The sequence below is a fragment of the Vigna angularis genome, chromosome 11 (assembly GCF_016808095.1).
Source record: "Vigna angularis cultivar LongXiaoDou No.4 chromosome 11, ASM1680809v1, whole genome shotgun sequence".
Classification (NCBI taxonomy): Eukaryota; Viridiplantae; Streptophyta; class Magnoliopsida; order Fabales; family Fabaceae; genus Vigna; species Vigna angularis.
Window position 1 is genome coordinate 25736062 of NC_068980.1, and position 12530 is coordinate 25748591.

The 12530-nt window shown below is 30.6% G+C and overlaps 2 protein-coding genes across 5 annotated transcripts; one reads left to right on the plus strand and one right to left on the minus strand.

The window, feature by feature from the left end:
- Positions 1–41: 41 nt before the first annotated feature.
- On the minus strand, positions 42–4406 carry LOC108333371 (uncharacterized). 4 transcript variants are annotated; one of them, XM_052870312.1, is made up of 8 exons: positions 4221–4406; positions 4050–4117; positions 2682–2783; positions 1702–1775; positions 1555–1615; positions 1378–1479; positions 815–932; positions 42–259 (listed from the first exon to the last, which is right to left on the minus strand). In XM_052870312.1, exons 1-8 carry the CDS (start codon positions 4307–4309, stop codon positions 139–141), a joined length of 735 nt encoding a protein of 244 aa, XP_052726272.1. In that variant the 5' UTR covers positions 4310–4406; the 3' UTR covers positions 42–138. The 4 variants fall into 4 exon arrangements, with proteins under 4 accessions (XP_052726272.1, XP_017424285.1, XP_017424286.1 ...); XM_017568796.2 differs by having other exon boundaries at positions 2682–2801; XM_017568797.2 differs by having other exon boundaries at positions 815–926; positions 2682–2801; positions 4221–4405.
- Positions 4407–8874: 4468 nt separating this feature from the next.
- Positions 8875–12457, plus strand: LOC108334256 (ADP,ATP carrier protein 1, mitochondrial). Its single transcript, XM_017570006.2, has 4 exons — positions 8875–8991; positions 10135–10645; positions 10788–11159; positions 11841–12457. The coding sequence occupies exons 2-4, from the start codon at positions 10145–10147 to the stop codon at positions 12135–12137; spliced, it is 1170 nt and encodes a 389-aa protein (XP_017425495.1). The 5' UTR covers positions 8875–8991; positions 10135–10144; the 3' UTR covers positions 12138–12457.
- Positions 12458–12530: the final 73 nt, after the last annotated feature.

Here is a 12530-nt window from a genome sequence, read left to right on the forward strand (position 1 = left end):
AAAGAAAAAAAGATTTTTGAAACGTGAAATTAAAAGATGAATGGCAATAGAAACACCACGCATTGCTCACCCCAAATAAATTTTCGTTGTCACATGTAATGTCTACTTCTAAAAACAAAAATCAACATATTTAATGCTTTATTCAAGAGTAACTTCAAAGACGACTCCTTCAAGATTCCCAACAATGCATCGAGTTCCAGTTACTTCTTTCATCTTCATCCGAAGCTTGGAAGCTTCAATGACAATCATCGAATCCATGCTGCAAGGAGGGAATTTAAGAAGTGAGAGCAGTAATAATACTTTTGACCAACCAAATGAATAGCTGTGCAGACTAGATAAGCTATGACACTCTAAAAATCAGATAATGCAGTGCTTGAGGTAAATAATTTGTTCGAGGCAGAGGAAGCTGCATTCAATTTTGATATCACAAGGGTTACTTCGAAAGAAGACCAATTTTAACCAGCCAAACTTTGAAACGAACCCATTCTTATTTGATAACACCAAGTCACAGAAAATTACAAAACAGTACGTGCATTGAAAGTAGCTGAAAAATAAATTTTAGACAGACTAAGAATAATTTAGAAACAACACAAACTTGCACTGATTTTGAAAATTTCGTTACCACATAAATCAGTTTCGAACCTGTTTTAGAGTTATCAAAACACACGCGTACTATCTACTCGAAAAGCTATATGTTACTACACATGAAATCCAAAAGGTAAAACTGAACAAAGTCAACCTTAGAGATGAGTATGTTCACAAGCAAACAAAAAAGTAGCAAAGAATATTTACTGGACACTCCTTTAATACATACGTCTTAGCTCTTGATACATAGGCTAGAATGAATTTGCACTTTCTGCCCTCGCTGGCCCGCAGTAGCTGTCTAACACTATCAAAAAGCATAGGTATGCTTGACTGCTGAAAGCGTATGAGTTGAATTGTCAAGGTTTCTAAAGTCAAATTTTAGGGAATTGAAATACTTTTACAAAAAACCTTGATAAAATGAACATATTTCAATTTCAATTCAAGCATCACAATATTCTGCAATGTTTGTTATTTTATCTTCTAATTCGTTTCAGTGAATACCTGAAATCGGATTTTGCTCTTTTAAAGTGAGGGGAACACACTTGAGAAGATAAAGTGCTTAATAACCATTGATAATAAAATCAGTGATTATAACTAATTTTAGATTTTGTGAAATATATAATTGATTTTATCATAAAATTAATTATATATGATCATAAAACTAAACATATATTTGATTTTATCATAAAAGTCACCTATGTAGAAACAAGAACTTAGCTGATTTTAAAAAGAAACTACAGAGATGCATAGTTCTTAAGTATGATAACAGTGATAAAAATACATAAAGGATATATATATCAGCTCCAAGTATGAAATCAAAACCTCCAGGATGTTTTCGTAATATTTCATTTATCTGACCAGTGTTCCCCCATTCTAGTTTCTCTGCCACTAGTTCTGCATGTACATTGATGTAATTCCGTGAATTAAACATGTACCTTCCATTCTTTCTTTAGAAGGATTTTTACTCACCGTGAGAAATAGAGCTAACATTCTCGGGACATGAATGCAGTTCTATGTTTTTCTTCAAGATCTGATAGGAGATAGAATATTAAACTATATAACAGATAACAAGGGATGTGTACCATGCGTCATACCAACAGATTCTCACAAGCCTACCTTAAGCACTTCTTCATTATGATCAGTCATCACAACTTTATGGCAGAATCTGCTGCAAAGTATTCCAGTAATACCTGAGATTCAAAGAATAACCATTCATAGCATCAAGGTTTTACATTATTATCAAACAATCAAGATTCAGATCCTACTTAGGATCAGGAGGGGGTAGAAACACATAAAACATGAAATTGTACTCAAATTAAAGGATCCTTGAATGTCTTTATGTATGTATACCGAAACACCTTAGTATTACAACTAAAATTGAATTAAGTGATAAAACTCCGACTGAAAAATCATGTCAGAAAACAAGTTAGAAGTTATTGCTCATTAAGTAAAATACAACCACACACAAAACTAAAAGGTGACATTTTCACAAGAGACATGAGTACAATCAGCTCATAGAAAGAACAAAGTCCATAACTGATGACCAAAGTATACACACTGGATGAAGCAGCAACTATACACTAGCAAGCCTCTGAACGATAAGCAGAAGCAGATTGGAGGAGAGAAGAAGTTGAAAACGCAAACCACCACTAGAGGTCTAGCTGTTATCCATAACGGAAGCTCCCATGGATTGGAGATCAAGCAAACCTGGAAAGAACCCAATGTCATAGAACAGTGGTCCCATGCATGACAGAAAAGGTTTGTATGCCTTTTAAGGCCTTCAGAATTTGGATGTTAAAAAAGAGCAACATGACCAGCGTAGTGGTATTGTCCAGTCCAACAACTCATCATGTGATTCTGACTACAGTGATAGGGTTTAGGTACCCTGTTTTTGATTTGGAAGATAATAAAGTAACTACAAAGGTCAGTAATTCATTTTGTAGAAGGCAAGTTAATCATGAGCAACGAGTGATTAAGGATGCACTGCTGATTTGCAAAACTAATAATATATTACAGACACGTTGTATCTCCTTCAAACATCAAAGAATCTAAATACAATAAATGATATTTACTTATAAAGACGAATACATACATACCAACACCAGAACCTAACTCAATAACCGTGCAACCCTGAAGCATCTTAACATTTTTTGAAAGATAATCATTCAACAACATGGCTCCAGGCCAAACCAACTGCCCTGTCAAATCAAAATCAGCTGATTCAAAAGATAATTAGTATTCTGACCAAAGCTAATATAACATACAGGAAGCAAAATAGGAACCAACCATAAGGGACACGGTGTGTTCACTCTAGTTTATTGTATACAAAAGTTTCTAAGTCCCAATTACGCATTGTTACATCATGTTCAACTCCAATTCCTGCGTAAATAAACCCAATTTGACCCCTTTCAAAAATAAGCATGGAAACGTAAGGGGTCATTGGCTACATATATTTTCAAACACAATTTAATTTAAGGTTTATTATGTTTGTTAGTATAATTTCAGTTCATAAGAACTTTTCTATCAGATGAAAAACATGTACCAATTTATTGTCTTCCGTTGAATTGAAAGACTAGATAGAGAATCAGTGTTCATTCATAGCCTAAGGCTGTCAAGTGAATAATATCTTCAGTGAAGAACTAGGTGGAAAAAAAATATTTGATTGAGCTTACCAAATACTTAAACTTTGAAAGAAGCCATATAGTCATGTATCAAACTCAAAGAACATTAAAGTTCCTACGTGAGGAATCAATGTAGCAAACATATAGCCTTGCCTACTATTAGAAATCCCAAGTTACCAAAGTCAATAAATTTAAAAAACACATGCACACAAGACAGTATACCAACCGAACAAAGTACATGCCCATAAAGTGAATATGTGAATAATTGAAATATAGGTGTTGGAGTATACATATCTAAGAAAAGAAATGCTGGTAACACAGTATCTGTTGTGGAATGAAATACCGAATTCATTTGAGACTCACTAAATGATGCGGGTCTCACAACCAACATCATGCATATATTTCCCTATTTGTGAGTATGCATTGTCAGCTCAATTATAACAGCAAAGGTTCCTAATTGTTAGCTATTAGTTAGGCACACCTAAGCTACAAATTAGTTCCTGATTACTCATTAATTGACTGTGAATGCGATAATTAACATTATAAATAATACAAAATCTGTATTCTATAACAAATACAAGAGTTTCTCTCAAAAAACATTTTTCAACACCTAGTTTTGGTTTTCTTCTTTACTTTTCATTTATACTTCACATAACCATTTTTTACTTATTAACCCTCTTATAAATGATCATTAAGATTCAGAAACACACACTAACCAAATTTAAGAATAAAAAATACAACCTTTTAATCAAATTGTCTCAAAACTAGTTGCACAACACATAATCAAGCACGTGTCTTTTTAAAATTTTAAAAGTTAAATTAAACTTTAACAAAATTACTCACTAGAAGCAGAATGCAGACAGAAGAGCTGAATATCTTGCGAACCGAAAGTGAATTTTGTCAGCTGGTAACTTCAAATTCAAAATAAATAAATATAAAAAAGGAAAAAAAAATCATCAGAATCGTTAATTTGAGAACGAGGTAGAGAGAAAAAGAGAAAAGGTAAGGAATTACTTGTCATCGACGAAGAAAGATGCGTCTAAGCAAACGATTTCTTCTTCTTCTTCTTCTTCGTGTTTGAGCTGATTTCCTCTTTCTTCCATATTCAGTGTTCGGAGCTTCAAACGACGGCGTTCTCTTCAGTTGCCGTAGTGTTACTGTTTCTCTGCCTCCTAATTGCAAGGAAGAGGGAAAAAATGAATCAAGCTGGGTTGTCTTTTATTTACGTCCAAACGATGTCGTTTCTACTTAATGTCAAAATAGCTCCAAAAATTAAATTAAAATTACTCTTCCATTTTAACAAGGTTGGTTTGCGAGTAAAAAAATAAAATGACATTTTTTTTTCTTTTTTCTTTCTTAACAAAGACTATTCGTTATTCATTATTTAAGTAAATGGATTACAAGTTTCAAATATAAATAATAAGATTAGAATTCGGAATAGAAAGTTTGTAAAACCCTAATAATATAGTTATTAAAATTTCAAAAGCTATTCGTTGTTGAGATCATCAAACATTCACTAAGTTTAATGAATTGCCTTCATTCTAGACTACAACACCTTTTTAAATATAAAACAAGATGAATAGTACAATTATATTTTTTAAATAAACTTTTTAAAAATAACTAGTTAAAATTTATGCAATATTACAGAATTTGAAAATCTTACAAGACATTTAAATGATAACTATTTTTTTTCTTTATTTTTTTCAATGTTTCCACACTAATTATTCTCCTTGATTTTAAGTTACCGAGTATTTGACGTTGAGAATTAAAATGTATTTTTTCAATAAAAAAACCTATTTTTCTTGAAATTTTAGTATTTTTAGTTTGAGTTTTTAACGAAATTAAATTTCTAATCCTTTTTATCTTTGAATTATATTTTAGATGGTACCACATCGTTTATGAGAGGTGAGCATACAAATCTATTTATAAATAATGTTTATTTATTAAAATAAATAAGAAATAAAATAATAATCAACAACAAATAAGTATTAACGTTCAAATAAAAATTCAAATTAATAATCTTACGTGTGTTTATAATATTCAAATTTTAAGTTTGTTAGATAACATCGTCAAAATTAATCACTTTTCAAGATATTGTGAAGTTTGTATTTACATTAAAAAGTTTACATTGTATTTACAATCACTAAATATATGTATTTTTTTCCAATTAAAGTAAAATTTAGAAATAAAAATATTCTTCATACTACATAATTTATTTCTAAATATTTTAAGAGTAGATTCTACAAGTCATTTTTCTTTACAATTAGATGCAAAGACAAGTTAAAAGAAAGGGAGAAAAAAAGTTTAAGCCATCAAGGATGCTTTCTAAAGAACCTTGACCAAAATTAAAGAGTTGAAGAAAGAATTCAACAAAGTTAACAAGATTATTAAACTCTAGATTATATATAGTACTAATAAAAAGAAATGTAACGACAGTGTTTATATATAAATTAAAAATTTTATATATAAAAGCTAAAAATGTTTAACTACATAGGTTATCTTTAACTATTTAGAAACTAAAATAAAATGTTTGTAATGACACAGATGAAACCATTGAACTAGAGATTCCAATTCTCATATACAATACAACATTAAATCATTAATTTCTTTTGGAAAAGGCAAATTTATGTTTCAAGTTTCAAATAGAATTATTTTATAAGACTATCTAAGCAAAACATAATTATTCTTTATTAAAATAGTTTAATATATGTTTTTAAGGTCAATGTTTTAGCATATATTATTTACACGAATAAACTAGAATATGAGTTGATTCCAAAAAATGAACGTATACGTGTATCACTAAGCATTCTCCATATTATGTGCTTTGCTTTTGTCTTTACGTGTTATCCTCATTTTTATCAAGATAAAATAACAAAAAAATATTGTAAGTTAGAGTAAAATAAAAAATAATAATTATAAAAAAATGAATTCCATTAGTTCAGATGAATGTGCTATTTATTTATTATTTAAATTGATAAAGGCCAAGTATAGTACTTTGAATTTAAATGTCAAATTTTCATGTGGAAGAGTCATCAGCCTCCTCATTTGAATCCTACCACCAACCAAAATACACCTGCTAATATTTTCAGAGTTCAAATATATTTTTTCTAAGAATGGTTTTTTAAAGTGTAAAATATAATATGCTAATTATGTATATTGAATAGTTTCATGTGTAATATTCTTTTTCTTTGTAGTTAGTAATAGTACTTAGGGAGATTTTTTTTTGAAATAAATGTTATGCGAACTTAATCATTCATAATTACTTATTAGTTTATTTTTAATTAATTTTACATGGTGACGGTCTTTTTTACCAATATGTTATTTTCCATTCTTAGTTCATAAAAATGAATAATATAATTAAATGGTTATATAAATAAAGGTGAGTATTTAAACTCACGAAATATTCATATAATTTGTAAATTATGAGATGTGAACTTTTAATTTTGGATATTACTGAGTTGTCTAATTTAGACTTTGTATGGTATATGATTATAAATAACACATTTTATGAAGTATCTAAAAGACATTTATTAATTATCATATTTATTGATTTTTAGAGTGAAAATGTCTTTTGCAGGTATAATCTTTACACAACTCAATGAGGACGAGTACTCATAAAGTGGACGAGTATCTTCACAATTGAAGATTTGAAGTGTTAGGAGTATCTTTGGAGTCTTTACAAGATACACGACTTTATAAGAACATTTGGCGTAACACGTGACTAAAACTTGAGTTAAAGAAATATTGAGACATATTTTCCTCTTTTGGAAGCATATAGTATTGAAAAAAAAATACTAAAGTGACATGAATTATGGTTCATTGTGTTGAACATTTAATCATTGCAAATGTAGAGTACATATGTCTTAAATGTGTGTTAGTGAGAAATGTGTGATCTCGATATTCAAATGTTGATTAGACAAAGTGTCCTAAAGTGTTAAAAGAATCTTTTGAAATTTGTTCGATTATTCCCACTAAATATCTTGTCACTTAAACATTGACCATAATGCTCAAAAGATGAGATGGTCGCTAAAGGAAGAAAGACTTGAAGGATGTTGTTTCAAGTTCAATTTTGCTTAAGTGTGAATGTACCATTCAAGCGAGATGATCAATATTAAAAAGGCTGTTGAAGGAAGAGATATTTCCTCAAATTATTTGTGCACTTGTATGATATTAGTTGTATTGTTTTACGTGCTTTTATACATATTTTAAGAATGACATGATGCATGAAAAGTATTATATAAATATAAGATGTATGGCATATTCCTTTTTAATAATCTTAAATGTATTTTTATTGGTATACACAAAATTTAAGGTTTGACTCTATATAAATTATCCTGATTAAATGATTTACATGATTTTAGATAAATATATTAACAACATTAAGACAACGGTGTCATATCTTAGACATAATTAAAAACTCTTATAAAACAAATATGTTTATTTTATTATTAAATAATTATAAATTCAAATAATTAGAGTAAATATTGATAATAATTACTTTCTCAAAACGATAATGAAATAAATTTATCCCTAGTTCAAAATATCTCAAATATTTAAACATGTTTAATATGATAATAAAATATATACAAAATACAGCCTAAAATATAGCCACACATACTATAACAAAATATATACGTATTTCCATATATATATATATATATATATATATATATATATATATATATATATATAATCTATTTATGACTTAAATATGCTTTAAGTTTATTAACTTTAGAGAAAATTAGAATTAATTATTCTTCGAAATTTTAGATTAATTTAATCTTTCGTGTGTAAATTTAATCTTTTTAACCATAACAGTATAAATTTAATTTATTTAACCAAATTTGTTAAATTTATTTAAAATTTCAAATTCATTATATTGAGTTATGTATACTGCTTGACACGTTTTTTTTTAATTAATAAATGTATTTTAAATTTCAAATAAATTTAACAAAATTTAGTTAAAAAATTAAATTCACATACAAATTAAATTAATTCAAAATTTAAAAAAGAGTAATTTTTTTTAAAGTTAAAAGACCAAAGATATTTAACCCTTTATCTAACTATTAATATATATATATATATATATATATATATATATATATATATATAATTTCAATGAATAAAATCAATTAAATAACAATTAAAGAAATACAACTCAATAATCTAAAAAAATCAATTGAGTAACAGTTAAGAAATAAAACTTTTAATAATTTGGGAATCTTTATTATCTCTAACGTTATTCTAATTCAACAGTTACTTATTTGTGAATTAATCAGTAATATAAAATGTTTTACACTAAAATATATAATAATTATATTCAAATCGATAATAATTTTTTTTATCATAAACATATTAAATAAATTAACATGTACATGGTTGATTAATTTCTATAATAATATATTAAAAACTATATTTAAGCTATCTTTTAATTAGTTAATCAATGAAATATTTAGCCCAACAATTAAATTTAAATCAATTATTACATAACAGATATTTTGTCATAAAATTATTTTATTTTATTTTATTTAATTTTTATCGAATTGTCACTTTTGACTTTGGAAGTTTCTAGCAGCACCCATGTCTTTTTGGACGGTGAATAGGGTCCGAATATGACCAACTTGAGGTGGGCCAACGAAAAAACGACACGTGTTCCATGTGCTTGCTTCCATCAGACTTAGGTCTTATAAAAACTCTACTATGTTGATCCTTGCCCCGTTCAAAGCACGCCGTGTTTCACTCTCTCATCCTTTCGCATTCTCAATACCCTTTTGATTTGTGAAAGGTAAAATCACCTCTTTTCCTTCTTCTACTCTTGCTCTCGATCGGAAGTGTTTTTGTTGTTCTTTTCTCGATGTGTTCTTCAGATCTTTTGCTGCATGTTGCTTTATCTGCTGTCTTGTGTTCTTTTTTCCCCCTTGATCTTTATTTTTCGATTTTTGACAGTTGGGTGGTCTTTTATTTTTGGTGTTTTGATGTTTTGCTGTTCGATCTTATCAGTTTTTTCTTTTGTGTTTCGGCCATTGTTGTTTTCTTCATAAAATTGAAGAGGTGTCAGATCTGTGTTGGTTTGTTCTCGTGTGATCTGATCTCGAATGGGCTTGATCTGTAGGCTGACGCTGCTTGTGAGTAGGGTTTTAGAATTGTGAGTGGGGTTTTAGTACAAAGGTCTTTTCTTTTTCCTGTTTGATTGATGGGTTTTTTCTTCTTTAAAGATGCATGCGAATTTATTGAATTTAGGCTGACTTTTTATGTATTATGGTTGGATATAAATCTGACTTATTGCATGGATCTACCTTGAACCCGTGAATTTTTGTGTTTTTTTTATCTGTCCTAGTGTCCCTTCTTGTTTTGGAAGTAGAATGTGGATCTGTTCTCAAAGGATATAGCTTTTGAGATCTATTCCATTTGTACTCCCACAAAGGCAATTTTCATTTTTTACTTTTTTTGTACAGATTATGATTTTACTAATTTTAAAATATATCATGACTATACTGGAAATTTGTATTCTAAGTCAATTGCAGTGCATGTTTTACTTGACCTTTCCGCCTGATAACCTCAGTCTGTAAAATTTATTTTTGCATGGCTATCATTATTAACTAAATATACTGACTGTGCCTATGGTTTCTCCTAGCTTGTGACATGGTGTTGATAGGCTTATTTTTATGTGGAATGAAAGTGTTCCTTTTTCGTTACTCTTGGATTTGACCAGGTCGTTTTTTGATGAACATTTGGGTCTCCGGGTGTCCTCGGTCCCAAGCTTTCTGTGTATACTTTTTGAATAACAAACAGTCATAAATTGGTTTTTGATTAATTGTGGCTTTTCATTATTTAATGGTAGTGCTTATGGTCAATGCTTTTTCTTTATACTGCCATGGTCAGATTGCTAAGTTTGCTAACTTTATTTAACATTGGACACTTTTTTCAGGAAAGCCACCATGGTTGATCAGGTCCAACACCCTTCAATCATGGACAAGGTTGCTGGTCAGCTCCATCTCCGTTCTGGTTTTTCATCTGGTATTAATAGTTACGATGGAGCTTTCCGCCACCCTGCCATGTACCAAAGACCCTCCTTTGGGAACTACTCAAATGCTGCATTGCAGTATCCTGTGATGCCCTCATGCAAAACTACAATGGATTTGTCTGCTGCTGCAACAACAACATCCCCTGTTTTTGCTGCAGCCCCAGCAGAGAAAGGCCATTTTCTTATTGACTTTCTCATGGGAGGGGTTTCGGCAGCTGTCTCAAAAACTGCTGCTGCTCCCATTGAACGTGTTAAGCTTTTGATCCAGAACCAGGATGAGATGCTCAAAACTGGAAGGCTTTCTGAGCCCTACAAGGGTATTGGTGATTGTTTTAAAAGAACAATAGCGGATGAGGGTGGTGCTTCTCTATGGAGAGGAAACACTGCAAATGTCATCCGTTATTTCCCCACCCAGGTTAGTTATTTCGTAATTTTCGTTTGGACAAAATAAATGGCGTTGTTCTTCAATCAGCTTAGATCATTGCCATAGAAATCTTTGTTGACATTTAATATACTATCTTCTAACGTTGGATAAATCGCTGTTTGAATTCTATCAGGCTTTGAACTTTGCATTCAAGGACTATTTCAAGAGGCTTTTCAATTTCAAGAAGGACAGAGATGGCTACTGGAAGTGGTTTGCTGGCAACTTGGCCTCTGGAGGTGCTGCTGGTGCATCGTCGCTTTTATTTGTTTACTCCCTTGACTATGCCCGAACCCGTCTTGCCAATGATGCTAAGGCTGCAAAGAAGGGAGGAGAGAGACAGTTCAAGGGTCTTGTTGATGTCTACAGGAAGACATTGGCATCTGATGGTGTTGCTGGTCTCTACCGTGGATTTAACCTCTCATGTGTTGGAATCATTGTGTATCGTGGTCTGTATTTTGGATTGTATGATTCCATCAAGCCAGTTGTCCTCACTGGATCATTGCAGGTTGGTGCTATGTCCTTATTACTTCTATTTGTGATATTCAGTTCAATCATATATTTGCTAGTCTGTCATGCTTTCATTTCATATGTTTCTACTTTAATGTGTGTTGTATTCAGTGGTGATATATGTTGTGTTGTGTTATTAACCATTTGAGTTGCATGTTACCTGGGAACGGACTAAGTGACTTTTTCTTGGGAAATGACACGTAACTTTAGTTAACTTTATTCATTTTTAATTGGTTTATTTTATTATTTGTTTTTGAAAATTGAAGTTGGCTATTCATTCAACACATGAAAATTTATTAAAGCTACGGTGACTTTTTCCTTGGAAAAAGTCATTGAATCCATCCCCACTTATTTTTAACATAATTCAGCCTGTATACACTGAAGTTACCAAACAATCCTTGTTATTAAAGTGAGATGCTTTAGTCAGTCTATTCTTTGAATTCAATGACTAAAATGTCCTTTATTTGTAGTAAATATATTTTGTATGAACACTATCAAGTAATTTTAAAATGTCAATATTCTAAATGAGAGTTAATTTTAAGGATGAAAAACAAATATAACCATTTAAATTTCAAATAATAAAGTTGTTCATGATGTATTAATGTTTTTGCATCAATAAAAGGTTCTTGAAACTTTTATGTAGTGAAGTCTAATGCAATTTCCCTTGTATGGATTATAGGATAGCTTTTTCGCCAGCTTTGCCCTGGGATGGCTCATCACCAATGGTGCAGGTCTTGCATCATACCCAATTGACACTGTGAGAAGAAGAATGATGATGACCTCTGGTGAAGCAGTGAAGTACAAGAATTCCTTGGATGCATTCCAACAAATCGTCAAGAAAGAGGGTACCAAGTCCTTGTTCAAGGGTGCTGGTGCCAACATCCTCAGAGCTGTTGCAGGTGCTGGTGTGCTTGCCGGGTATGACAAGTTGCAGGTTCTTGTGTTCGGCAAGAAGTATGGTTCTGGTGGTGCCTAAGAGTTCCTTGGTGGTGCTCAAAGAGTCTTTTTTTGTTCTAGATGGCGATGAAAAATCTTTCAGTTCTGAGAGTTTAGACTAATTGCAGCCGCAAATTTTGTTTAATAAATTTACTAGATGATGGGACATTGTCCCAGAAACCCTTTTCATATTTCATGGTGGAGATTTTACATCAGAAAAAAGTATGATTTATTTGAGTGGCGGGGTAAGAGGCTGTCCCTTGGAATTCCATTTTCTTTATATGATTTTAAAATATGTGATACATGTTCAAGGTTCTTTTTCAGAATAAAGTGCAGATGAAATTTCTGCTTTAATGATTATTGATATTGGTGAAAAGTAAGCTTAGTTATACCAGTATTATTTGGATTCTGCATTTTACTTTTGCTTTTCCTA

What these genes read in the sequence shown, in the direction of transcription:
- LOC108333371 (XM_017568796.2), bottom strand. Translation starts at nt 4,309, where the DNA reads ATGGAAGAAAGAGGAAATCAGCTCAAACACGAAGAAGAAGAAGAAGAA. An exon ending in ATAATGAAGAAGTGCTTAAG is followed by an intron (nt 1,616 to 1,701) that starts GTAGGCTTGTGA and finishes ATCTCCTATCAG; the next exon opens with ATCTTGAAGAAAAACATAGA. An exon ending in TGTTAGCTCTATTTCTCACG is followed by an intron (nt 1,480 to 1,554) that starts GTGAGTAAAAAT and finishes ATGTACATGCAG; the next exon opens with AACTAGTGGCAGAGAAACTA.
- LOC108334256 (XM_017570006.2), top strand. Translation starts at nt 10,145, where the DNA reads ATGGTTGATCAGGTCCAACACCCTTCAATCATGGACAAGGTTGCTGGT. An exon ending in TCCGTTATTTCCCCACCCAG is followed by an intron (nt 10,646 to 10,787) that starts GTTAGTTATTTC and finishes GAATTCTATCAG; the next exon opens with GCTTTGAACTTTGCATTCAA. An exon ending in TCCTCACTGGATCATTGCAG is followed by an intron (nt 11,160 to 11,840) that starts GTTGGTGCTATG and finishes TATGGATTATAG; the next exon opens with GATAGCTTTTTCGCCAGCTT.